Below are 24725 nucleotides of genomic sequence, written 5' to 3' on the forward strand. Positions count from 1 at the left end.
AAATATAATATACAGAGTTAATCATATAAACATAGTTATGCATTTCTATCAATGTATAGTTGCAGAAACAATTACTTGTTGTAAAGAACAATATCTGGCCTCCAAACGTGTTCAGACGGTACGTGTAACCCTTCTACACCTCCATATTCGTCAGGATTCCACGTCAACTTATAGTCATACCAATACTTGAAAAATAAAATAAACATTAAGTTAGACCACATAATTATACATAATAATAAAATATGTCAAGTGTAGTACATTGCATATTTAATGCAACAAAATATAGTTTGGTATATTATTTATTTATTTATTTTTAAAACATTAAACATTGTTATACAAGACCTATTTTACTAATTATACATTGGTCAGTGGTCATTGGACTCTGTATAAACTGTTAGGTATAATTTAGTTTAAGCCTATATTTAAAAAAATAATCAGCAATAAATTATCTATAGTTGATTAATATTATACTTAAAACACAGTATAATGCGAGATTGACCTTGTCGTGTCATAACTCGTTATAAAATAATGATATTTATAAGGTTCATTAAAGTAAACTCGATGAATTGCGATTAATTTTAAAATTAGAAAATTTAAACTCACGCAGAACTTATAACTTTATAAGAAACACGTCTAAAACAGGGATTATATAGTCCTATATACACCCGAGGACGGGTGCTTTTAAATTTAAAAACAATGATAAATCATTGCACTCGTGAAAAACTGTTTTGGGTGAAACATGGTTTAATATAATAGAGTTCATAAAAATAACTTACAAGTAGATTTTTCAAACGTACTGAATATACCTACCTACTTAAAAGTTTATAAATACTACTTCACGAAAAACCGTGTATTCGTCAAATCATATATTGACCAAAGACGGTTTTAAAATGTTATTATGATTTTAAAAAATTTATAAAAAAAAGAATCACTGTTATAAAAGAAATAAATTCAAGATCTACGTAATGATATAATTTGATTCTCTTGTTTTATTGATTTTTTTTTCGATTGATTTGCTTTAAGGTATAGTAAGATAAATTATTATTTATCCTCACCTGTTCTACCCATAAGTTTGTCGTCATAATTTGGTTCTTAAGGTTCTGTAACAAAAAGGTAAATAATACATTAAATTAACTCCTTTAAAGTGCTGTCTAAGTGTTGCTCAGCAACATTTAAGTAATGAATGTAGACTAAACACAAATATTAATAATTTTATTCAAATAAAACTTAAAGTATCCACGAGTACCAAACCTACAGTTCCCTCCTCCGCAGTTCCACAGGCTAATAACCCTTGTTATCGAAGCCTCAACTACCCCTCCCCCTAAACTTAAAGTACCTAACTACTGAAAACGTAGTTTATATTGTGAATAAAAGCAAATAAAATATAATTACTTGACAGTTAATTATTAAAACAAAATCATATTTTATGATTTTATATTTAAAAAATCACTGTCATGTACGTAGCCTGCATGTAGCAGCTAGTGTAGTATTTAATAAAATGTAACAACCTAAAGGTTACTCACTCGTAATTTATGTCACACTCTTTTGAATTTGCTTAAGTTATTAAGTTAACAAAACACAGAAATTCTGAACACGAACATAATATATATTATTGGCATAGCTAGTTAGTCGAGTTTTGAATTGCGGAGAAGAGACAACAATCATTTTCTAAATTTCAATCAACATTTATATTTTGATTTACTATAAGTATATTAACCTTCCTCGCAGATAAATCATAGTAATTCAATTGTTTCAACTCGCATTTCACCACTCTTTTGATCTTCAGTAATCCACTCTTTACAAACAGGGTTACTCAGATAATAGTCAACTGTTTAATATTATTACTATTCAATCATTTAATATACTCCGTATACGTTGCTATATCTCATTAAAATGTATTAGTCTATGAATGCATGTCATAAGTTTCTAAGATATGTAAAAAATAACTTAGAAAACTTTGTTTTTATCGATTTCATCGACTTTTTATTCAAGGCCGGTTCTTGTAGTAGTAATAGCTAACTTTAATATAACTTCAGTCTTACTTCTTAATTGAATAGGATTTGATAAAAAATATCTACAACACTTGATTTTAAAACATAAACAATATATAAGCGTGTTGCAATAATTTATAAAAATCGTACTACCTACTTTTAAATAATTCACAATTGTCATAATATTTATGATTTTAGATGATTCTTATAATTTAAAAAAAAAATTTGATCGAAACATATCACATTTCATTGATTGTTTTATATTTGATTATCTATTATTATGAAAATGTCGATACAAATCGATTTTATACTGAGTTATAACAATATATTTATATGTACTCGTACATATATTTTTAATATATAAAAGAATTATCACTAGCAGCTATATTCTTTATAACTATATAATTATAGTATATATTCGTATTATAAAATCAATCGTTTATTACTGCATTAAATATACATAAATAAGGACTTCAGATAAAATATAAAATAAATGCAAAAAACGTTGATCTCATATTATATTCAACTACGCATTTGCCATTATACTAAATATTATAACGAGCAATTATTGGCTATATCATTAATAATTTGAATATTTCTATCGTATAATTTAGTATTTGAAGATTTTTGCATTTTGCACTATCACGTGTCACTCGACAGTTAATTCTTTGTCTGCTATATTACATTTTATAAGTACTTAGCATTGTTGTTATAATGCGTATATACCTAATATGTGTACATATAAAAATGAAGATATCGATTACGTGTGCCATTGTCGACTTATCTTCTTCGTGGCTAACAGTATATGCAGTTTGTTAGTTTCTTTTCAACGGGTTCATGAAAAATCGGAAGTTCGTGGAAGTCTTATTCATTTTTCAATAGGAGTTGTTTACATAATGTAATCGTGATGTCAACATTATATTATGTCTTCTAAAATGAAACTTTTAAGAGCAACTTAGATTTTAAACTTAAAAGCTATTACTAAGTATTTTTTATCATATAGGTATAACCATAACCCCATACTGGTTACCATGTCAGTCACATCAGATAACTGTTTATAGCGGAATATTATATTCAATTCAAAGTTCGTTTAATATTATATTTATTATGCACTATATTTTTTGAACAAAATATTTAGTTATTAACTTGTAACTTGTGAATTTTACACAGTACCTATTTCACGAAATTTAAAAAATAATGTACTCAACTACTAAATGTGTAAATCATTTATCAATATATAAAACAATAGCCAAACATGATATTTTGACACTCGTCAAAGTGCTACATCACTTCTTCTGCACAAAAAATTATTCAGAAAAAATATAATAAAATGTAAAACAATTAAGTCCCATTAATATAATATTATACCATTGATTCGCAGTTATAATAGATTAATTAGCAGTGGCGCCGAGTTCATTAAAAAAAGGTGGTTCAACTCTCCCCAAAGACCACCCACCCACCCACAAAACTAAACCACACAAAACCGCTCGCTTCGCTCGCGAATCACATACACTTTACTTATCAAACAACTGTATTTATGAAATTAAATGAATTTATCTAATTCAATAAACCTTACTGTTTAGTATTTACAAACATTTTGATACCATATTATTAGCATACATTTATAGGATGATAAATATATTTTACCTCTTAATTCTTATCAATCTATTATTTATTATATAAGTATAAACCTTAATAGGTACATAAATATGAAAACATTTAGAGATTTTTATTCATAAAATAAAAAATAAAAAATATACCGGTAGGTACCATAATACCAAACATTAGGTTAGATGTTTTGATAATACAGATGTAGTACTGGCAAACTCATCTACAACTTGATTATGATCTATATCAATATCAGATTCGCAAGAAATAATCATTAACTGCTCCAAGCGGTCCTGACTAATTGTTGTCCTCAATCGGTTTTTAACGATTTTTAATTTAGAGAACGTCCGCTCTGGTGTTGTGCTAGACACTGGTAGTGTACATGCGATTTGAAGAGCCATGTATAAGGTCGGGAAAATGCTCTGTAATCCGGAAGTATGACATACCTATAAATTACAATAATTTAGAGTTACTATATTATATAATTTATTTTTTGCTCTTATCCAGCAAAAATATTTAGGTCTAAATAGGGAATGTAAATAAATAAATTAGTAACAACCTTAAATACGTGAAGAAGTGTTCCCAAATTTTGGCTACTGTTTTTTTTTAGACCAACGGTATCTTCTTTTTCTTCTTCTTCATCGCTGCCTTCTAAATCTGAAGAACTTTCTTTATTATCACTAGTTGCAGAACTAGGATGTAAACATTGAGAACCTATCATAGCAGATTCAAAATAAGAAAATAATTTTGAAAATTCTAAGTATTCTTTTTTTAACTCGGTATGATTAATAAATTTGCTGTACAAATTACAAAATTTATTAAATGCATCATCTGGTAATGTGTTAGGGTCAGATTTTGTTTTTTTCAGAACTGAAACAGAAAATAAAGAAATATCTTTCAATAATTCTTGAGATTTTGAATGAAAGCGTTCTTCAATACAAGTAATTGCTGAATCTATTGCAATTAAGTATGTTTTAACTTTATAGTGGAATTTAGGATCAATAAATGTATGGTCTTCAGTTGTTTCACCAGACAATAACTTTTTCTTTCTACTACGCTGTATTGGTAATGAAGTAAATGTAAATTCCGATGTATTCATAAATTGTGTTGCTTCATTGCACAAGTCGTTATATGCATCATCAGATCTCAAGCGTTTGATGCTGCTCGAGACTGCTTGAAGACTATTTACTGCACCTAGCAAATCAATATCTTGACTTTGAAAAATTTTTGTTACTGGGTCTAAAATATTGAATAGATTTTTATAACAGATTGCTGTCAAAACAAATCTTTCTGATAAAAAAAAATCTATTAAACCCGTAGCTTTAGATCTGGCTTTGAAGTCTGCATTTTCAGTTATTTTGATCTGTTCTAATGTATTAATAACTATGTCGTATGTTAATAATACTGTATTCAGTGCTGATGAGTATGACATCCAACGAGTGGTTTCTACTCTTTTAAGTCTATGCACTCTTGCTTTAGGATTTTTTTCTTTTTGCATATTTTCATATATCGCTACCCGCTTTTTACTTGTTGAAATCAGTGCATACAACTGCTCCAGATTCCCAAATGTATCAACTGCATTAGCTGAACAGCTTGACATTTGAACAACAACCAAACTAAGTCTATGTGCATAGCACCATGTATAAATCGCTGCTGGGTTTATTTCTCTGATTAAAGCTTGTAGTCCTTCATATTCACCCCGCATATTGCTGGCTCCATCATATGATTGACCAACAAGCAGCAATTTCCAATCCAAATCATTTTCTTTGCATATATCTTGGAATACGGAAAATAATTTTTGACCGGTGGTAGTAGATGTTTCTTTAAGTCCTAATAAACGTTCTCGTATAACTGGAGAATGTTCAACTATACAAACATAACGAATTATAAATGCCAGTTGTTCTCTTCTAGAGCTGTCAAACGTGGTATCAATTGAAACACTAAAAAAATTGTTAAGATCTAACTCTTTTTTTATAGACTTTTTTATACATTTTGAAACAGAATTTATCAATTGATTTTGTCTCTGCCATGAGATGAAGTTAATTTGATTTCTTCCATGTATTTGAAGACGGTCCATATAAACAGCCAAGCTAGGAGAAAATTTACATAAAAGTTTTACCAAGTCTTTAAAATTGCCTTTTATTTGCTCAGACCACCCTTCTCGATGACCCCGAAATGGTAAAGAATGTTGTCCAAGAAACAGTGTTATATCAATTAAAATATGAACTATTTCACGATTTTCTGCTACTTGATTTCTTTTACTTGCATACATTTGTGGAAGAACAGCCATTGATGAACATTTCATTTTCACAACAATTGAAGCATTGATATGAACTTCTGTTTTTTCATGTACACTTATATCCGTAAGACGTTGCCACGCATGAAATCCATCAAAGGTCCAAGATTTTTGAGCATTTTTCCCAAAGAACATGCAGTGTAAACAATAAAATCGTTTACTACTCAGAGAATAGCTCAACCAATCTCTCCAAAGGCGACTACCATTTGGCAAAGATTTATAATACTGGTTACTATTAAAACGATGTCCATGCTCTTGAGGAAAATTTCCACCAGGAAGTTCATGCTTCTCAGGCTGAAATGGTTTGCGAATTAAAGACATTTTTTCTTCAATTGATAAATTCTTTACCAAAGTAAACAACTTTGGATCATATGATAAAATGTTTGGCCGTTCTGTAATAGGGTAATACATTAAAAAAATAGATATTTAAAGTTGTTTTGTTACAATTAAAATAATATTAATATAAACATTTGTACCTACCAGTTTCATTTAAACAACTCGACTTAGACATAATCTGTTCTACTGGCTCATTACAATTAACACTGGAACTTGGATCATCAGTGAATACTATAATACATATAAACAAAATAAACTTATTATTTTTTAAAAAATCTAGTATTACTTATTTAATTTTCTATAATTGTTATTCGTTTGTATTTATCAAAGAAACAGTATTGAATAATTGTTTGTACCTACCAGTTTCATTTAAACAACTCGACTTAGACATAATCTGTTCTACTGACTCATTACAATTAACACTGGAACTTGGACCATCAGTGAATACTATAATACATTTAAACAAAATAAACTTATTATTTTTAAAAAAATCTAGTATTACTTATTTAATTTTCTATAATTGTTATTCGTTTGTATTTATCAAAGAAACAGTATTGAATAATTGTTTGTACCTACCAGTTTCATTTAAACAACTCGACTTAGACATAATCTGTTCTACTGACTCATTACAATTAACACTGGAACTTGGACCATCAGTGAATACTATAATACATTTAAACAAAATAAACTTATTATTTTTAAAAAAATCTAGTATTACTTATTTAATTTTCTATAATTGTTATTCGTTTGTATTTATCAAAGAAACAGTATTAATTTAAATATTTGTACCTACCAGTTTCATTTAAACAACTGGAGTTGGATATAATCTGTTCTACTGGCTCATTACAATTAACACTGGAACTTGGATCATCAGTGAATACTATAATACATTTAAACAAAATAAACTTATTATTTTTTAAAAAATCTAGTTACTTTTTTCATTTTCAATAATTGTTATTTGTTTATATATATTAAGGATTAAGGAAACAGTATTGAATAAATGTTTGTACCTACCAGTTTCTTTTAAAGAACTCGACTTAGACATAATCTGTTCTACTGACTCATTACAATTAACACTGGAACTTGGACCATCAGTGAATACTATAATACATTTAAACAAAATAAACTTATTATTTTTAAAAAAATCTAGTATTACTTATTTAATTTTCAATAATTGTTATTCGTTTGTATTTATCAAAGAAACAGTATTAAATATACATGTTTGTACCTACCATTTTCTTTTAAAGAGCTCGAGTCAGACATTATCTGTTCAACTGGCTCATCACAATTTACACTGGAACTTGGATCACCTGGTAATAATATAACATATTTAAACAAAATAAACTTATTATTTTTAAAAAAATCTTGTATTACTTATTTAATTTTTAATTATTGTTATTTGTTTGTATAAATATATTAAGGATTAAGGAAACAGTATTGAATAATTTTTTGTATCTACCAGTTTCTTTTAAAGAATTTGAGTTATTTTATATTATAGATTTATATTATAAATTGGTTTAAATTCAAAAACTATGTATCCAAGTTAAACTTAGTAGGTACTTACCAATAGAATAAGAATAATTTGTTCCTGTATTCACTTGAACTGTAATCGGTGTAGGAAAAAATGAAGATATTGAACGAGAAGAAATTTTGGTTTTTCGTACTTTACAGTTGTCTAAATGTCTTTTCCAGTTAGTGATATTTAGCTGCTCTCGTTTTTTTCCACAAACGCACATACACTTTTCCGACATATTAAGTTTTTTATATAAACAAGAAGTTATAAAAGTAAATTATGAATATAAAATATTGTAATGTAGTATCTATATAGAAGGTAGTCGCTACTAAGGTAGAGCAATATTCAAAAATGTATAAATAAAATCAAACTTTTAAATTCAAGTAGGAAAAAATGTATCATTAATTTGTAAATAGGTACAACACTTCACATTTCACAGTACACAAATAAAAATAACTAATAAGGACATCAGTAATTACCAACTGGCAACTGCACAAAATATGAACAAATAACAATGTTCAATATACACTGTAATCCGTGTTGGTATAAATTTTCGATTTATGATTAGTCGTAGGTCGTAAGCCGTAGCCCGCATATTGATACGAATACGGAATAACCACAATAATAATATTATTATTAGGTATGCATTTATCAGTTTTATCGCAGTCTAAAAATATCTTGTCATTTTTATATTATTGCGTCGTCGTCGTCTCATGTCATATACAATAATATTGTATACGCCATATTATACATTTATACGGTATACTGTATAGTACTATAGTGTATACCTACGTGCTAATAACATGGTGGTGCGACTGGACGGTGTTATTGGATTTAAAGATAATTTAAGATTTTTGCCCGATTTCGATTTTTGACCAACGATAGTCAATAAATAATCCCACAATACCTACATAATGTTCAATCAAACTATGAAGTATTCAGTATTGAATTATCAGACTATATAGACTAATAGAGTCCATGAATCATGAGTCAATATTTTGGCCACATACTTTAATATTTTATCCATAACTATCCATACGCTAACGTAAGTGTTATAATAATAATATAATAATGCAATACCTTATACCTACCTAGGTTACAGGTAAACAGGTAATATGTTGTAACTGGTAACTGCTTAACGCTTAAGTAGTTAAGTGCCTAGTACCTACTTAAATACTTTATACTTAGTATAGTAAAAGAATTAACTATCTTGGTTCAATATTTTTACTTACCTACCCAAGACCCACACAACCCACCCACCCACCCACCCACCCATAATTTTAGGTGGTTCAAATGCACCACCTTAAGTGCGTACTCGGCGCCACTGTTAATTAGAATCAAAATTTGAACAATTAAAACTTTAGATGACTATGTATATTGTATAGTATCTATTTATCTAATAATAGTATATAAAATGACACAATACAATTTTTAAACTTAATTAAGTTTTTTTGTTTCTTTATGTTCAGGACTAAAAAAAAAATAATGATAAACAATTGCGCTGAATTAAAAATATAATACATTAAATTTTTTAAACTGTGTACTTACTAGCAATTAAAATTACTCTGCTCATTAAAATAATAATATCGCTGAAATAAGGTATATATTATAATATAATATTTTTTTCGAAATTCAACCATGATTTATTTTTTATCTAATATTTAGACATTAAGATGATTCCACGATCAAGCTAAGTGGCAAAAAAAAATACGTAGGTATAAAGTGTTTCCAAGCAGTCACTCGTCCTGAAACAATTAATGATGAGCGCAGTTTGATACCAGTTGGCAAACCAGTGTATCCACTCCACTGCGTTCTTCACTAGTGCAAGTTAAAGCACTAAAAAATGAAGAAAAATATAAATTCACAAATATATTTCAAATCTCAAAGATAAAATCGAGATTTATTGTAGTTAAAGTTCTTTTTCATTTACATATAAATATGACCTAAGACATTTTTTTGTTATTTTCTTAACGTTAAATAATGATATTAAATCCTTAAGTTTTATTTTTTCCGAGACAAATTTTAATCCTAACAGTATATTATAATAAATATAAGCATTTAACCAATATTTTCTAATTCTTATATTTGCCTTTTACTCTTAACAAACAAAAAAAAATAGTGGTAGGAAAGGGTTTTTTGATACAATGCAAATAATATAAAATATTGATATTCATTCCATAACGTACCTATTTATTAAATTTTATATAACATCACGATAGTATAATATACCATTGTATATTACAGTAAATATTCATAATCAATGTATTTAGTTGGAACATATGCGTAAAATTAGCTTCAGAAACGTTTAACTATTATTTAAGCACACAAGCACAATATTACATAGTGCTTTAGTAATCAATTGTTTGAAAAAAAAGTTCTAGTCTATTAATTGTGTAATTTATTTTATTACAGCTATTACATTATTAATTATTATTATCAATAATCGACAAAATATTGTTAGTTGACTTTTACATCAGTTAACCCTTTATAGGGCAGAACAAAAAAAAATCGTCAGATTGTTCTAAAAATTGGTGTACATGCACTATGGAGTACTCTGATTTTGGGGAAAATATTGGAAAATTTTTTATTTGTTTTGCATGGTTGGAAAAGTGGTGGGAAAATAGTTTCCCTTTGCCCCTTTACGACCATAGGATTTACTGAACGGGCAATGGTATAATATATTTCCCACTCATGCGGTTACTTAGATAAATATATAAGACTCATTCAAACTAATATAAATATAAAAAAATAGTAAATAAATATTATGTTATTAAAATCAACCAATATATTTCTATTAAAATAAAACATTACAAATCCCGTTTAAAAAACAATATAATCAATTACTTGGTATAGTTTACAAATCATAATGTTAGTCTTTTTATTTCTTTATATAAATGTAAGAACAAAAAATTGATGAAAATAAATAATAAATATACATCCTTTCAATAAAATCAAACAATAAATTTCTAATGAAATAAAATTAAAAGACAAACCTCATAAAAAAAAAAAAAAAAAAAAACATAATCAATTACTTGGTATAGTTTACAAATAATAATGTTATTACAGTCTTTTTATTTCTTTTTATAAATGTAAGAACAAAAAATTGATAAAAAATAAATAATAAATATACATCCTTTCAATAAAATCAACCAATAAATTTCTAATGAAATAAAATTAAAAAACAAACCTAATTTAAAAAAAAAAAACATTATCAATTACTTTGTAACTATAGTTCATAAATCACAATATTATCACAGTATTTTCATTTCTTTATATAAATGTTAGAAAAAAATTTGGTTTTAAATAATAATTATGTATAATATTAATAATAAAACAATACACTTCTAAAATTTTCCATATAAATAATAAAAAGTAATAAAATATAATCAGTTCTAGGTAGGTTTGTGATAGGGTTCAAAACATTGTTTGCATAGTGTTATTTCACATGTAGAACAAATCATATTTGATATTTTTTCTTTAGCTTTCGTGCTACACATTTTACATCTTCTATTCTTATCAATAAACTTTGGCATATGATCAACCCCTGTAAAATTATGATTGATGGAAATTTTTTGTTTTTTTTTACTTCTTTGTTCGTGGTGGAAGATGTACACTTTTTTCTGCATGAAAAATTTCCAATAAGTTCATCTGTTAGTCTTGATCTAAACTCTAAATGAGTTATGTATTTTTTTTTATTCTTGTTGCAACTTTCTTTATATAAAATATAAGAATTAACAATATCAGTATCAACCATATAATAAAAAAGTTTAATCCACCACTTCCTCGACTTCTGGGAAATTGAATATGGAGACATATATTGATCAAATTTGTCAACTCCTCCCATGTATTTATTATAATCTGATATTCCAGTTGGGCACTTTACTTGAATCCTTTCCCCTTTACCATTTTTTCTCAGTACTGTAGATGTTTCTGAAGAGTTATGCATATTGCTAACAAATGTCACTGGTTTACTTCCTCTATCTTTCCATCGCATAATACCAATATCTTCACTTTGGGCATATTCAATGTCACCAGAATTATATTTGCCATCAGTTTTCATAAGGTGTTTTGGATAACACTTTTTGTTTACTCTAAATGTCCCACATGCAAATATACCATCACACAAAAGTTTAAAAATTAGAGGTATACTTGTAAAAAAATTATGAAAAAAAAACACAATAAAATAAGTTTTTCAGTTTTTTGGTCAAGTATAACACAACATTTTCTACTAGTCCATACTCAGGTATTCCATTTGATTTTTTTTCCAGTGTACATGTCGAGATTCAGTAAAAAACCACTATAAGAATCAGCCAATGCCCATATTTTAAAACCCCTTTTTATAGGTTCCATGGGCATATATTGTTTCATAGTAGAACGGCCTTTATATGCTACCATACTTTCATCAAATCCTTATGTATATTTGACAAAATAAAATTATCTATCAATATATTTTACCAATAGCTATAATATTTAATCAGAATACTACTCTATATAATTAAATTAAATTAATAAACATTTTATTTATGTATAACTATTGGTACTATATTAATATTTTTATCATAGTTTTATTTTTACAATACAATAAATATTAGTTATTGCAGTGTTGTTTATAAGAACATATTTTGTAAGTTTACATAAATAAAGGTAGGTACAAATTTATTTTAGTAAATACCTATATAGGTACCCACAAATAGTGTATGAATAAAATTTTATAAAATAATAAATAATAAAATTCAGAACTTAGGTACACATAATATACTAAATTGTATAATACAATGTTTTTGTGCCAAATCATTTTCACTTTTTATAACATATAGAACAAATACATATAAAAATCTAATTCAAAATATTGAATAATTATAATTTTAAATTTACTTTGAGAAGTAGAAGAAATGTTACTATTTGCTAGTTCAATATTTTCTACATTAGGCACATGCACTTCAGTTTCAGTCATACTAGAACCTGCAAGCACAAAAAAATTCTAATTAAATATTATAAGAAATTTAAAAAATATTATTAGTTTTATTTACCTGATGATCTGGTAGATAAATGCCAAACTTGTTTATTTAGAGAGTTATTTACATTGGTGGTATAGTCTTTTGCATCAGAATCTCCACTGTCTTCCGAATCGAATGCCATATCATCCGTAATAGCATTCAACTCTTCTAGAATCTCATATTCTGATAACATCTAAGAAAAAATTGATAATTATTCGTAAATATTTTGTAAGTGGGTCATTTTTGGCCCCGAAAGTGTATATTTATCGAAAGAGTATGAAATGATGATTCAGAATGTACTTACTTCAAAATTTTTATTGAAGTTCGAGAGTATTTTTTTTAAGTTTAAAATCACAACCACATATTTGAAAATAATATTCAATTATTTTTATAAATTTATAACACAGAAAATACATTTCAAATGGATTGTAAGATAACACAAAAAAACGCGCTAAAATGTTATCTTTAAATTAATACCACCAAAGACTTTATAAGTTAAACTGTTTATTTATCAAAATTAAAGCAAATAACAATTTTGATAGGAAATTTATTAGAGGGAAAAAACGTGTATCGCGTTGGTGGGCAATGGGATGATAATTTCCCACTTTGATCGTTTTTGATTTATTTCTCTTATTTGAAATGTTGTCAAATACATGTAATTGATACTGTCGGATGTAGAAAAAAATAACGGTTTTTTTTCAAACAAGTGGGAAAAATATTACCTCTGACCACACGGTGCTAGAATTTTTTTTTCTTGGGTGGGAAATATATATCCCCTTGCCCTATCAGTTAATGTCGATTTAAAATTATTACTGCATCAGATCATTAAATTATTTTTGTCAGTTGCCATGGAAATTATGACAGGTTTCTCATTAATTTGGAATCTCAACACAATACAATTAATCTTTATTAGTCTTTATTAGTTATTCTTGATTATAGATTTCTTCAATAATAAACATTAAATTGTGTTTTATGTAAAATAGAATTTTCGTAAAGATTTCAATGTTTTTCTTTAATGAAATGTATAATATGTTTGAGATCACAACTATTCACAGCATTACTTAAAGATTATATACTTTATTATTTTTAGGTAGCTATTTGGACTTTGGAGTGAGAAATATTAATATTTACAATGATATTCAGTTTTTTTTTTTCAAGAAAAAAAATTTAAGCACAGTAATGTGATTCTAAAACGTTTTTTATACTCATTTAATTTTATAAATTTTGTTAATCGTTTATAATTATGTAGGTACACATTTCGGGCGCCCGGGAATTGGGCCACATTTTCGGAGCAATTGAATTGGCTCCCCAATACAGGTAGTCAATATTTTACCCTTACTAAGTACCTTTGAATTGGCTCCCAAGAATTTACTGTTGAATTAGCTCCCTACCGTTTTTTTTTTTAAAATGTATTGATTGCCAATATGTTAGTAATTTAAAGTACGTATAATTCGTAATTCGTTACACAAAATTATATTAAAAAATGTAAAAAAACAGAAAATATTTTACCAAAATGCGTCATTATAAAATTTATGTATATTATATAAATTAAAAATTAAAAAAACAGACAGTATTTTAGCAAAGTGCGTCATTATAAAATGTATACATAAAAATCAATAAGTTAAACAAAAATATTATATTAGACTATTTTTCGGGGTCTATACTTATAATAATTTTTGTATCAGATTGAGTACTATATAATATATATAAAAAGTTGAATATATTTGGATTTTACATCGTAAAAGTAAACGCCTATCATATGAGAATCCCTGGTTAAAAAATAATATTTAACAATTTAAGGAGCCAATTTAAATATACATTTTTCAGGAGCCAATTCAAGGATCGAATTTATATTTACCCAAAATTGGGAGCCAATTCAATGGTAGCCCACATTTTAACTACCTGTATCGTACACAATATTTGTTTACATTTTACTAACCGGAGATTGGGCCATAAAAGTATAGCACGCTATATTAATACGAATATATAATGTTAATTAACTAATTATTATTGTTTTAACATATAAAAATATTTTTCGTCAAATAATTAATATTTTTTTAAATACTTCCATACAGATTAACTAATTTAATATACAACAAGGTCCATAAAATTAGTCAAATATGAAATAATTTTTATAAAGAATGCCAATACTCATTTTACAAATATAATATAAGGACCATAAAGTTTGTCAAAAAATAAATAATATGAAAAAAATATTTTTTAATAGGTATATAAAAATATAATACAAAGGCTCTCTGGCCCACGCGTTACATACACAAAACACAAAACGCATTTACGCAGAATCAGTTTTTCTATATTTTTAAGCAATCGTAGAGTAAAATCACTCATTACAAAAAAGATAGATAATAATATTTTTGAGGGAATGACCCATCGATTTTATATTTCATTGTTATTTGACTTTCAAAATAAACAAAATAATGTTGTAAATTCATAGAAAAAATGATTCTGCGCAAATGTGTTTTGTCTATGTTGTACGTGGATCAGAGATAGAAAAATAGTGCGCTGACATCCTCTTAAATATTATTATTATTTTTTTTTTTTTTTTTTTTTTTTTATTAGGGTTAAGGCTTCGACAACTGAGGTCATTAGCCTGGGGGAACTGTAGGGGAAGGTATTGTAGGTTTTAAGCACGTGGGTATTTTTGGCAGAATTTTGAATGGGCACCCGTAGGTTTCTGCCATGCCCGGTTGGGGGGCGGCGGCCTCTCTCTCCAGACACCGCGAAATGCCCAAAGAGCGATATGCCGCCCGTGACTGAGGTTCGAACCGGCGACTGCGTGCAGGGCAACAGACGCCTTAGTCCGCTCGGCCACTTCACCCCCAAATTTTATTTTATTACAATTTAAAATGTAATAGTGGCACAATCACCGGGTATTCCTATTATAAATATAAAATTTTAGTGGCCCAATTACCGGGCCTACCTGTAATAAATATAAAATTTTAGTGGCCCAATTACCGTATGCCTTTGAAAAAAAGGTGAATTGTGGCCTAATTCCCGGGCGCCCCACATTTCGTTCAAACGCCTCTTCGTTTTAAAACTAAATTTAATTTACAGTAAGGATGTATAACACAAATTATAAATTAATTACTGCTAACAATAATTTTCTTTGACATTGTGTCAAAAATGTTTTAAACCAAATAAATAAATATTTATAAAAATATACTATGCATTTATGACGTCTTTGTTTCAAGAAAAGTCTTAACTATATCAAAGATCTCATAAATAATATAATACTATATTTTCAATAACTAGTTCGAGTTTAAGAAAGAAAAAAATACAGCCTAGTCATATAGTTTTTAAAAAAAATCTCAATAAATCAATTGAAGTATTCTTATCTGTTTTTATGGTTGTAAGTTTTAAACGAAAACATATAAGCTTAAAAAATCTATTTTTATTAAATAAAAATATAAGAATAATATGAAGACGATACACTAAACCATACAAAGTAAGCAAAGTATTTTGTATTTAAAGTCCTTTCATTTAACTGTATTACAAACTAAAGTCAGATATCCCAATAAAAATTTAAATCAACAATCACAATAGGTATCTTGAAAACAAAAATAATTGGGTCAAATAAATTAGATTTAATCTATTTTAAGATAAATAATTAATTAATTTAATTAATAATGATGGTTTTTTTTTTAAATTAAACAAAATAAATACAATATAGGTATTTTAAAAAGTGTGTGTAATCATAATGAAAAATATTAGGTAGGTATATAAATAATTTTTTTAGATATTATACCGAGACAATATTTTTGATTTACACGGAACTTTTAATCGTTAAAGTATTTCTCCATTCCAAATACAAAAATTTATTAACATCAATTTTTCATTAAAAAATGTATGCTAAACTATTGAATATATTGCTGACTGTATTGTATAATGTTAAGAAGCTATTCAAAACTTTTACTATTAACATTAAAAAGATTGAAAAAAGTTGTAAATGTTATAAATTATTTATGTACCTAGTATATAAATTAGTGATTCTCAAACTTATTTTATTCATGACACATCACGTATTATTATCTTAACTAATCAAAGTTGTGGCACAGTTTTGATAACTATTTTTATTTTTCAATAACATCTAACAAATACACTAAAATATTAAGGCACTAATTTTTATTTTTATTTTTTTTTTATGCCTGTTTCATATATCTTCTCTATAAATAGTAGTTAAATCATAGATTAATGATATATATTATGTTGGTAAGTATTTAAAATTTTTTTTTCCATTAATAATTTCAATATTATTATAACCATAATAAGACATATTATGGTTTTTGCTCTAATAAAGTTCAAATTTGTAAGCATAACTTTTAGAAAATACTTATATTTTCATTCTTATTATTGTTTACATAGTAAAATATCTTATGTTGTAACTAGAAGGAAGTTCAAAACTTCATTATCACAAAGATAATAAATATCTAGTTATTACTTCATTAATCGATTGATATTTTTCAATTATTGATTAGAATTGAAAGTATTTATGATTATGAAACTTTGTGCTAACTGTTTAAAATTTAAACATTACCTATAACCTATCTTACATTTTTCAAAAATATTTATTTTATCTAATAAAAATAAATACATTTTTTAAGTTCTGAGAGAAGCATGGAAAATGTTTTTTAAATGCTTCAAATCATTATAAGCATCGTTCAAAATGTATTTATTATGTATTATTATTCAATATCATATCATATATGAGAACATAAAAGTTTTATATTGTCGATAGATTGATTGTTCTTTTTGTTTATAAACATTAAACAATAGTATATGAGTGTTATCGATTGTTTTCAAAACTTTATTGTACCTATGTGATTCGATCGATATTTGATGATTAATATGAAAAATTCATCTAATGCACTGTAAAAATGATTACTTTAATTTCAAAAATATAGTTTTATAAAAATTAAGAGCAGTTCAACGTTTTGAGAGGATGTTGTACCCCCATACCTACACATAATATTTTCTCCGTCTTATTAACGCATAATGCACTAAGACTTACATACAATAGTTCCAATTTTCTATTGTTATCTTAAATATTAGAGGAGTGAATTGACATGTTATAAAACTTAATTGTAAGAATATTATCTGTGTTGTTTTGTTGGTTTTTACGATATTTTAATTTTTAAGTGAGTTATGACTGTTATGAAGATTTAAAATATTAATTTTTGAAAATGCTCATATATCAAGATTCTCAATATAACATTTAGGGCCGGTACACACGAGTGTTATTTTCTACGCACGATATTTTATCGCATGTATATTTTATATCTATACATAATAGGTTAGGGTATATATACGAGTATAAATACACTCATGTGTACCGGCCCTCAAGTTTGATAATAGGTTAATACACTCTAATATTTAAGCTTTCAACACAAAATTTAAATTGCTGAACGTGCATTATGATATATTATACGTGTTGGTGGCCTAGTATGTACAAATCATGACAGAAAAGTCTGTATAATCAATAACAGAAAATTGATTTACATAATTATCAAAAATTAAAACCTAAATTTTACTTTTGTTTGGTAACATAACTTCGTTTGCTTAAAATTTATAATCAAACATTATTAAAACAAATCACTGATATTTATTATAATTATTTATAGGTATAACGGTATAAATAATTTTAAAAAATATAAATTTTTGATAATAAGTACCAAAGTATAATTTGGTATCTATATACAACCCACCAATATGGTATATTTGGATGACGGCACTTGTTTGTTTTGGTTTGTAAATTTGTTCTTGCAAAGTTGCAACCACACCTTAAAAATCCCTATCTACCAAATTACTGAAAGTTTAGGTAGACTATAAGTATACCTTTAATTAAAATATCAAAAAGTATTAAAAATATGAAAAAAAGTCAAGTTTTAAGGTTTTAAAACCTTACAATTATATGGCTCATAATTTAGAGTTAAACCCATTGTTGTCAATGGCCATAGTTGCCGAGGCTTAATTCAAATTAAAAAAAAAAAATTATATGGCTCATCGCTCATCTCTATATTTCCATGTATTTTTATCACTATTAATGTAATTTTTCTTATTTCAAATCACAGGAATATCATACAAATCGAATCAAATACTTTGAATAATTTAAAAATAGTTATATTATGTTTATATCGATTAATGGTTTAGTTATGAGTGAATACTAGCTTTGAAAATATATTTTTTAACTTTGAGTTATTATATTAATGATTTTTAATTGTTATCGTAACTTACAATGTCGATGAGCTGTGATAGTTTGAGCTTAATCCGTACAGGTAGCGGATCAGTATTGTTGAGCACAGGCCTTACGAGCTTGTTGTAATTTGATAAAAGGTCATCGTACAGCCTTTTTGCATCCGGATTCATTGAACATCCTAAAACAATAATAAATCGATGTTTAAAAGTTGAAATCAATACGCAAAGGTTGTAAAACATTGTATTGGACCATCGCCGATTTAAACAAATACAATATAATTTAAATATAATTAAGATAAATTTAAGCTCACGAACGAGATGAGATACAGATAACAGGTAAAAAAATTGTTATTTTAAACATTAGGTAAGACATTCATACAAATACTGATAAAAATTAAAAAATAATACCATAAATACCAAAAATCATTTATTTATTTCAACCAAAGTTTATTTTATATCTATTATACTCAAACTCAGCCATTTTATACTGTAGGTCAAAGCAGCCCATCTTTTTTTAGTCTGTTGGTCAATTAAAATTATACATTCAAATAAATATGACGAATTATTATATATTATTATACATCACAGTTATTCGAAAACAATCACGCTCGCTATAGTTTACAAATTATTATTTTTCTTAATAGTAGGTACAAAATTGCGACCAGAATAGTGACCACTGTGTATAGTCACTGTATATGAAAACTGTATTATGTATATTTTAGCCTGTAAGTAGGTATATATAATTGTAATTTGTCGATTTGGCGTTACTGAATGTCATGCCTCGTAAGGAAATTTTTAAATTATTAAATACAGTTTCATATATTTAGCAGGCCCAAAAAAGTCTGTGGTGGTTCACGGATTGGATCACATTGTAATGGTGAGTTATGATAGATATAACTTCAATATTTTCTTTTGCTTTTATAACTTATGAAATAATTTGATTTTAAATCTCTAATAATAATATGATGCATTTCTTTACCCAGTTTAAAATTAAAATAATTTTACGCTATTAGGTATGTATAAGTTAATATTTGTCAGTGCATGCTCCAGCTGCCAAGACTGAACTTAACAATAATAACAAAACAAAAAAATAATATTATTTAGGCTAGGTATCTATATTTTGAAAATATTAAGCTAAAACCGTTTTTAAGTTTAATATGTAATGCTGCTATATTTAACTCATAGCAGAAAATGAAATTATATTTTATTTAAAATGTAGGTAGCAATCAAGTGTATGCTATCAATTGCTATGTAATATATCTATGCTGCTTTTTTAATATTAATATTTTTATTCATTAGTTTTGGTGTTACAAATGTCAATAACTTTCTGGTAAATATGTAAAAAGAAAATCATTTAGAGATAATTGATTTTTATAAATTATAATAATAATAATTAAAAACATAATACAAATTGCATGGAAAAGTTAAGTTAAAATATTAAGAGTTCACCATATGTACGTACATAAAATACGAGAAATCCAAGCTCTTCAAAAAAGTGAAAAATATACCAACAATATCAAATAAATGACATCGATAACTTTACATTAAGTTAACATGAGAAATAAAAAAGGGTGATCTACTCACCTAGATTATACTCACTGTGATACTGTAATTTAATTAATATTATAATTCTTCATTATAAGTCATAAAATACATATAAAACTTAAACATTTAAATACTTTTTTTCCTTACTTCATAAAACTTTGAGTAGGTACCTATATATATATATATATATATATATTGTTTTCTTTATCTTTAATAATATATTTTTTATATTATGATGTATTATATATTAATACCTTGGGTCTATCCAACCCTCCCCCCTCAGACGTCACGAAATGAAAAATACAAAGAACGTGTATTCTATTGTGCACATGTCTTAATCAAAGATAGCCAATGTTATGCTGACATTCTCTAAATTAAAAAAAATATATATATACACAGTAGTCTTAGGTAGGTGCAAACTTTAATAATTAATGGCGGACATATTCTCGATACAGTAGTGCTTTACGTTTATGTATAGTTCTTCCTGAAATTTCTTTAACAATAATTGTTGACGGTTATCAGGAGTTTTCGATTGCATTTAAGGAAACAAACAAGAGAACCGAATTATAATTTCAATATCAACACTATTCTGCTGACATGGTTTCCAAACGATAAATGTAACTACGTGTAATACAATTGTATGCCTTAAATGTATGTTACAGGAAAAAACGAAATCAAACAAAAATCATCGTTATAAAAGTAACGTAATTCATGTTTCGTTTATCTTTTATACTTTAAAATATATTATACAATGTAAGGCAAAGCTCAGAACAATTAGATTTCTGAAATAATCGATGAAATTGGGATTCAACATAATCGAAAGAAATGTTTAATTAATATAATTCCAAATACAATACACAATATAAAATGAAATATTAAATAAAGTAATAACATATATTTTTACATGAACATTTTTAACAATATATTTTAAATTTATTAATTATGATCGATATTAATATAATGTTTTTTGGACATACAACATACACGGAGAAAGGTGAATCAGTTCTATACTTACTACTTACTTACACGTGACGATTTTTATGTATGGTATCGTCGATATAAATTACCCTCGGTATAAACTATTACTATACCGTTACTGGTAACGTATACGTCAACGTCGCTCGACATAATATAGGTGTAGAGTTACACTTGGGTCCGTATCGTATACCAGTAAAGAAATGACTACACCAAAGTATTGGAATGGTACATCGGATATCAATTGCAACGTTGAATACTGGTCGTCCAAAACCCCATTGGTCGTAAAACGACGGAAAGAATATTATACACTTGAACGGGACGGTTCGATAAAATCCCTAATGTTCGGTTAGCAACCCCAAACCGGGAACCGCCCATCCGGAGGCGCGTTTATCTGGCTGAGAAAATTGTTTTCGGGATTCTGGTGTATACCACTATAGCGGCGGATTGAGTCGTCCAGAAATCCACTATGTCCCTTCCTTTTTATAAAACCGTCTAGATTATTTGTCCACCCTCCCGAACAAAAGGTTCTTGTGGTGAGTTTTCTATTATAACGCAAACTTCACATATGATACACGCATCATTACGTAAATCTTTATTTATATTCGTTCGAAATAATTGGATGATAAATGGTTATTATGTTTTATCCTTAAAGTTATTTTTAACGAAAAATAGAAACGTCGAGTTTTATATTATATCTTTATGTACGATATTTATTGTGTGGTGGAATTATAATGATAAAATAATTTAACCAATATTAAAAATAAAATTTTCGCACAATATAACACTTGAAAAAAATTCTTTTTTTGTAAATTTCTATATTTTTACCCATATTGTATTAAATATTTATACTGCCTTGGAATATAATGTAATCTACAGTAGTATTGGATTGAATGAATACATGAAAACGTGTTCCCAATGTTCCCATACGGATATTACTCATGTGATTATAATATTCTATTATTAATACATACCTATATGCCGAGCATTTTATTCAGTGTTAGCACTAATTATGACAATATTTGCTAGATAAAGTATATAGTATATAATTTGTGGATCTGTGTTAAATATTTTATGTATCCTGATTAAAATGTTATATCTGATTGAGAAATAAAGATTGCTTACACATTTTATGAAATATTTTATCACGATAAAAGGGAAATCCGAAATATTACAAAATAATACAAATAATTTGTTGATCGCCGATATAGCTCCTACGAGTTTAGCGGTTGGCTATACCGACTTACGGTGTATAGGACGTAAGGTTACCCAGTTGAATACAAACTTATTAATCAATGACTAATACAATATAATAACAAACTCGACCATTGTCGCGAAAAATAGACTGAATTATACATAAAACCAATGTATAAAAAAGGGGAGGGCGCCCTGGAATAAATACAACCATATGCCAATAATATAAGATAAAAAGCACAATAAGTGCAAAATATGCAAAATCTAATACAAATACAAAAAAAATACAATAATAATAATAGCAACGATACCGCTGGTCACAATGATGGCGGGATCCCACGACGATTACGGATATTGATGTGGATGGTTTGCGCGATCCCGCGAAATCGCCAAATTATATTTTAGAAGCTCGGCGATGGTGAGACCTACCGAAATATATGTTACCAGCCACACAAGACCTCCACAACTTAATACATAAGCACGCGACAATGCGAGCACTTGCAACAACGTGTGTGACGGGTGGTGTCGGTGAGTCAACCCGCACACGAAGAAATACAACAAAACCGACCGACGATCGATGCAATTACCACAAACTATTATAAATTATAATGATATCAACACACGGCATAAAACTTGTCGGTTGACACACGAAAACAACGTGTTATATCAAAGGCGACCGACACACGGTCCCGGCAAACGATCAAGCGTAGCGAAAACGCGGTGTGTCGAGTACGACAACCACGCGCAGAGAGAGGTCGCAGACAGCGAAAAAAAATTTCGAATCGTCGGACACCAACCGGACGCGACGGTGCTTGCAGCCGGCAATATACACGACGATAGGAGGGGCAGGGGGTGCTCAGGCTCATCAGCGCCGACACGCGGCAAGGCGGCCGGTTGTAAAAGTTGCACGGCGCGAAGCCATTTCGCGTTCGAACATAATTTAACAAGACGTTTATATTTTATAGCATATCTATAATATAGGATATTTATATCTACAGGCAGAATTCTTCCATAGAGAGGTGGGGGGAGGGGGGCACAAAAAAAAATGTTTGAAAAAAAGATTCTTGCGCTAAATAATAATAATATATATGGAAAATGTATTTTAACTCAAGCAATTCATGTATAAATAATATATTCAAGGCATATAGACATAATTATTATCTACCGCACAAGACGTATTACTCCATCTTCTGTCCACGGGAGTAGGGCTTTTAAATGTATCAATTATTATGTCTTAAATATTATAAGCAAGTTCTTGTTCAATGAATATCGCGAGAACGCCATTCAAGTGATCTTTTTACTGATTTAACCATAAAATATTTTTTAAACGCTTTGACGACATAACAAAATATATTTTCCCTCACATAGTTGGGATCTGTAAGTCAATTTACCCATTCACTGCATTTGTTTTTTCGACTTTCGGAGTATCGTATTACCTGTATATTTATGAAGATTAGGATTAGAATATCTGTTTTCAACATATTAAAATTAAGATCAAATGACAAATGCTATAGACAAGACTACGCGATGCAGCGGTGGCCTGCCCCAGGGATACCGGGAGGTTCCCGGTGGCCTAACCTATTGGGATTTGTCATTAACCTAGATACCGTATCAGATTTTTTTAAATAATTAGTTCGTTTTAAATTTCGTTATACTAAAATATGTATTATTAATATTTATAATCTACTATACTACAGTGTAGTCTATTCCGGTTCGAACACCCATAGCTCGTAGCTCGTAAAGTAAATTGTAATTATATAATAAGTTATTAGCGTTTATTAGTAATAACTATAATAACCAATAAGTAATGACTAGAATCGATCATTTAATATAGGTATTATTATTGTTGTGAATGAAGTATTACGTTTCGTTGGAGTGATTATACGATGTGATCTACTACTTGTTCATAATAATTAGATCACAGTTATTGTGATAACTAACGACTCTAATGAACCAAATATAAAAACAAAAATTAACATAATGGGAATTAACATATTCCCAAATGTATATAATATATTTTTAAATATGTAAACGTTAAACTAAAATCAAATTTTAAT

The 24725-nt window shown here is 27.5% G+C and overlaps 3 protein-coding genes across 6 annotated transcripts in view; all 3 read right to left on the minus strand.

Moving 5' to 3' along the window:
* LOC107168197 (acetylcholine receptor subunit alpha-like) overlaps window positions 1-24725 on the minus strand; it is a 67396-nt gene that overhangs the window by 27033 nt on the left and 15638 nt on the right. The window contains exons 1-4 of one of the 2 annotated variants that reach the window (XM_089221636.1): window positions 22980-23364; window positions 18994-19133; window positions 1056-1100; window positions 76-185 (exon numbers count right to left, since the gene is read on the minus strand). In XM_089221636.1, coding sequence (XP_089077762.1) covers window positions 76-185; window positions 1056-1100; window positions 18994-19125 — 287 coding nt within the window. In that variant the 5' untranslated portion in view covers window positions 19126-19133; window positions 22980-23364. Of the gene's footprint in view, window positions 1-75; window positions 186-1055; window positions 1101-18993; window positions 19134-22979; window positions 23365-24725 lie in introns of those variants that run through there. The other variant, XM_089221635.1, reaches the window with a different exon arrangement.
* On the minus strand, window positions 3526-6677 carry LOC149058034 (zinc finger MYM-type protein 1-like). The gene is made up of 4 exons (XM_089219998.1): window positions 6592-6677; window positions 6376-6462; window positions 4159-6287; window positions 3526-4045 (listed from the first exon to the last, which is right to left on the minus strand). Exons 1-4 carry the CDS (start codon window positions 6620-6622, stop codon window positions 3776-3778), a joined length of 2517 nt encoding a protein of 838 aa, XP_089076124.1. The 5' UTR covers window positions 6623-6677; the 3' UTR covers window positions 3526-3775.
* LOC149058035 (uncharacterized) lies at window positions 6740-8981 on the minus strand. Of its 3 annotated transcripts, XM_089219999.1 has the most exons (5): window positions 7796-8981; window positions 7464-7541; window positions 7246-7332; window positions 7025-7111; window positions 6740-6894 (listed from the first exon to the last, which is right to left on the minus strand). In XM_089219999.1, the coding sequence occupies exons 1-5, from the start codon at window positions 7980-7982 to the stop codon at window positions 6755-6757; spliced, it is 579 nt and encodes a 192-aa protein (XP_089076125.1). In that variant the 5' UTR covers window positions 7983-8981; the 3' UTR covers window positions 6740-6754. The 3 variants fall into 3 exon arrangements, with proteins under 3 accessions (XP_089076125.1, XP_089076126.1, XP_089076127.1); XM_089220000.1 differs by lacking the exon at window positions 7464-7541; XM_089220001.1 differs by lacking the exon at window positions 7246-7332.

The sequence above is a fragment of the Diuraphis noxia genome, unplaced genomic scaffold (genome assembly GCF_037042655.1).
Source record: "Diuraphis noxia isolate RWA-SAM2 unplaced genomic scaffold, SU_Dnox_SAM2 contig0002, whole genome shotgun sequence".
In the NCBI taxonomy this organism is placed as follows: Eukaryota; Metazoa; Arthropoda; class Insecta; order Hemiptera; family Aphididae; genus Diuraphis; species Diuraphis noxia.

Bases quoted from the DNA above. Each gene is read 5' to 3' on its own strand.
- LOC149058034 (XM_089219998.1), bottom strand. From the start codon at position 6,622: ATGTCTAAGTCGAGTTGTTTAAATGAAACTG. The intron at 6,463-6,591 runs GTAGGTACAAAC...TATGTATTATAG, and splicing joins GAGTTGTTTAAATGAAACTG to TATTCACTGATGATCCAAGT. The intron at 6,288-6,375 runs GTAGGTACAAAT...ACCCTATTACAG, and splicing joins GAGTTGTTTAAATGAAACTG to AACGGCCAAACATTTTATCA.
- LOC149058035 (XM_089219999.1), bottom strand. From the start codon at position 7,982: ATGTCGGAAAAGTGTATGTGCGTTTGTGGAAAAAAACGAGAGCAGCTA. The intron at 7,333-7,463 runs GTAGGTACAAAC...AATGTATTATAG, and splicing joins GAGCTCTTTAAAAGAAAATG to TATTCACTGATGGTCCAAGT. The intron at 7,112-7,245 runs GTAGGTACAAAC...AATGTATTATAG, and splicing joins GAGTTCTTTAAAAGAAACTG to TATTCACTGATGATCCAAGT.